At 48.2% G+C, this 2758-nt stretch overlaps 1 protein-coding gene across 1 annotated transcript in view; it reads left to right on the top strand.

Annotated features, from left to right (window-relative positions):
- alg13 (ALG13 UDP-N-acetylglucosaminyltransferase subunit) overlaps positions 1 to 2758 on the top strand; it is a 28402-nt gene that overhangs the window by 4245 nt on the left and 21399 nt on the right. The window contains exons 3-4 of the mRNA XM_050044959.1: positions 2178 to 2187; positions 2589 to 2737. Of these exons, the coding sequence (XP_049900916.1) occupies positions 2178 to 2187; positions 2589 to 2737 (159 nt within the window). The remainder of the gene's footprint in view (positions 1 to 2177; positions 2188 to 2588; positions 2738 to 2758) is intronic.

Consider the following 2758-nt stretch of genomic DNA (forward strand, 5'->3'; position numbering starts at 1 on the left):
TGTTTAATATGTGTTTTGAATCAACTAACCTTTACAGCACTTAACACAGTCCTCCACCGCCGACTAGTGTTTTGGAGGTGTAACTGCAGAGTGACACAGACACACCACCGCAGAAGTAAAAATAACGTGCAGATTTTTTTTCCCACGACTAATCGATTAGTTGAAGATTATGTGCGACTTTAGTCGACCAAGATTTTCTTTGGTTGACTACAGCCCTAACTGAAACGTCTTGACCTTGTTAGATGTGGTAATAACTGTTGGCTAACGTTAGCCGTGTGACGCTAACAACTCTCACTTTGTGACTCCGCCCCTGCAGCAGCCGTCTGATGATCAACAGAGAGAATCAACACGCTGCATGCAGCTCTAAGATGACATCACAGCTGACCCATTTAAACAGTTACATCTGTGGTGAAGTTGACTGTGACTGTTACGATCACAACATCCTGAACATTAGTGTGTGTGTGTGTGTGTGTGTGTGTGTGTGTGTGTGTGTGTGTGTGTGTACCTGTGACATGGGTCCTCAGGTGTGTCATAGCCCAGGTCAACATCGCTACACACTGAGAGGCTGTTTCTAAAACGACGACCTCCGACCCTGAAGGCTTCCATGGCCTGACAAAGCTCCGCCTCCTCAAACCCAAACACATGAGTGTAGAGCAGCTCATAGAAAAGAGCTACAGACACATACACACATTACACACAGATACACACACTCATATGAGTCTTTACTGTACTGTTCCTTTAAAACCATCATCCACCAATCACTGATCAGTACTCACACTGACAGAGGGCAGCAGAGGCCGGGTAACTCCTCGGGTAAACAATGTCATAGTGACCATTGATAGAGCAACACAGCGTCACCTAGGCAACACAAACGACTTTGTCAGTACTGATTGACTTTGTCATGTGACCTGCTGTGCCACCTGTAGGTCACATGTGTCACCCTTATGTCACCTGTATATCTCCTGTATATCTCCTATATGTCCCCGGTATGTCACCTCTGTGACACCTGTATGTCACGTGTGTCACCTGTGTGTCACCTGTGTGACTCCTGTGTGTCACCTGTGTGTCACCTGTGTGTCACCTGTGTGTCACCTGTATGTCTCCTGTGTGTCACCTGTGTGTCACCTGTGTGTCTCCTGTATGTCACCTGTATGTCATCTGTGTGTCACCTGTATGTCATCTGTATGTCACCTGTATGTCACCTGTGCGACACCTGTATGTCACGTGTGTCACCTGTGTGTCACCTGTGTGTCACCTGTATGTCACCTGTGTGTCACCTGTATGTCATCTGTATGTCACCTGTATGTCACCTGTGTGTAACCTGTATGTCATCTGTATGTCACCTGTATGTCACCTGTGTGTCACCTGTATGTCACCTGTGTGTCACCTGTATGTCATCTGTATGTCACCTGTATGTCACCTGTATGTCACCTGTGCGACACCTGTATGTCACGTGTGTCACCTGTGTGTCACCTGTGTGACTCCTGTGTGACTCCTGTGTGTCACCTGTGTGTCACCTGTGTGTCACCTGTGTGTCTCCTGTGTGTCTCCTGTGTGTCACCTGTGTGTCACCTGTGTGTCACCTGTATGTCACCTGTATGTCACCTGTGTGTCACCTGTGTGTCACCTGTGTGTCTCCTGTATGTCACCTGTATGTCACCTGTATGTCACCTGTGTGTCATCTGTATGTTACCTGTGTGTCACCTGTGTGTCACCTGTGTGTCTCCTGTATGTCACCTGTATGTCACCTGTGTGTCATCTGTATGCTACCTGTGTGTCACCTGTGTGTCACCTGTGTGTCTCCTGTGTGTCTCCTGTGTGTCTCCTGTGTGTCTCCTGTGTGTCACCTGTGTGTACTTTAATAGTTATACCTCCACATTAAACAACAACATGAACTTCTTCACCTTGTCGACAAAGTCGTCCTCTGAGATCACTGTGGCTGGTTTCCCTGGGTAACGATAGATCAGGAAACAACGCCTAAAATAAACAAACAAACAAACAAATAAATAAATGTCTTTCTCTCAGATATTGACAAAGATCCCAGTGATGTGTGTGTGTGTGTGTGTGTGTGTGTGTGTGTGTGTGTGTGTGTGTGTGTGCGTGCGCGCGTGTGCGTGTGTGTTGAACATGAAGCTACAGTCAGCAGCTGATTGTGACTGTGTCACACTGATCTTCAGGTGGCAGCAGGTGAACCTGTCTCACCTGTACAGCTGAGACAGAGCCTTGATCTCCACCTGGCCCACCGTCTCCTGGAAACACACAACCACTGTTACACACTTATACACACACAGTCACACACTGCTGACACACAGAGTCACACATTGTCACAGACTGTTACACACACACACACTGTAGTGAGGGCTGGTCGTCACCTTGGGGTCCTCCAGACGTTCCAGATATTTCTCAAACGAACCTTCAACGAACTGAAAGAGAAGAGAAACGAGCTGAGACCACCTGAACCTGAGGACACGTCAGTCTCCTCTCACCTGGATTGATTACCATGGTAACTGATGCAGCAGAGCTCACCTGGTCAGGACCAGTCTATGATCAGTGACACATTATAATCCCTGTGAACAAACCTGTGACAGACTCTGTGACAGACGCTGTGACAGACTCTGTGACAGACTCTGTGACGGACACTGTGACAGACGCTGAGACGGACGCTGTGACAGACACTGTGACAGACACTGTGACGGACGCTGTGACGGACACTGTGACGGACGCTGTGACGGACGCTGTGACAGACACTGTGACGGAC

Source organism: Epinephelus moara, chromosome 5 (assembly GCF_006386435.1).
Source record: "Epinephelus moara isolate mb chromosome 5, YSFRI_EMoa_1.0, whole genome shotgun sequence".
NCBI lineage: Eukaryota > Metazoa > Chordata > Actinopteri > Perciformes > Serranidae > Epinephelus > Epinephelus moara.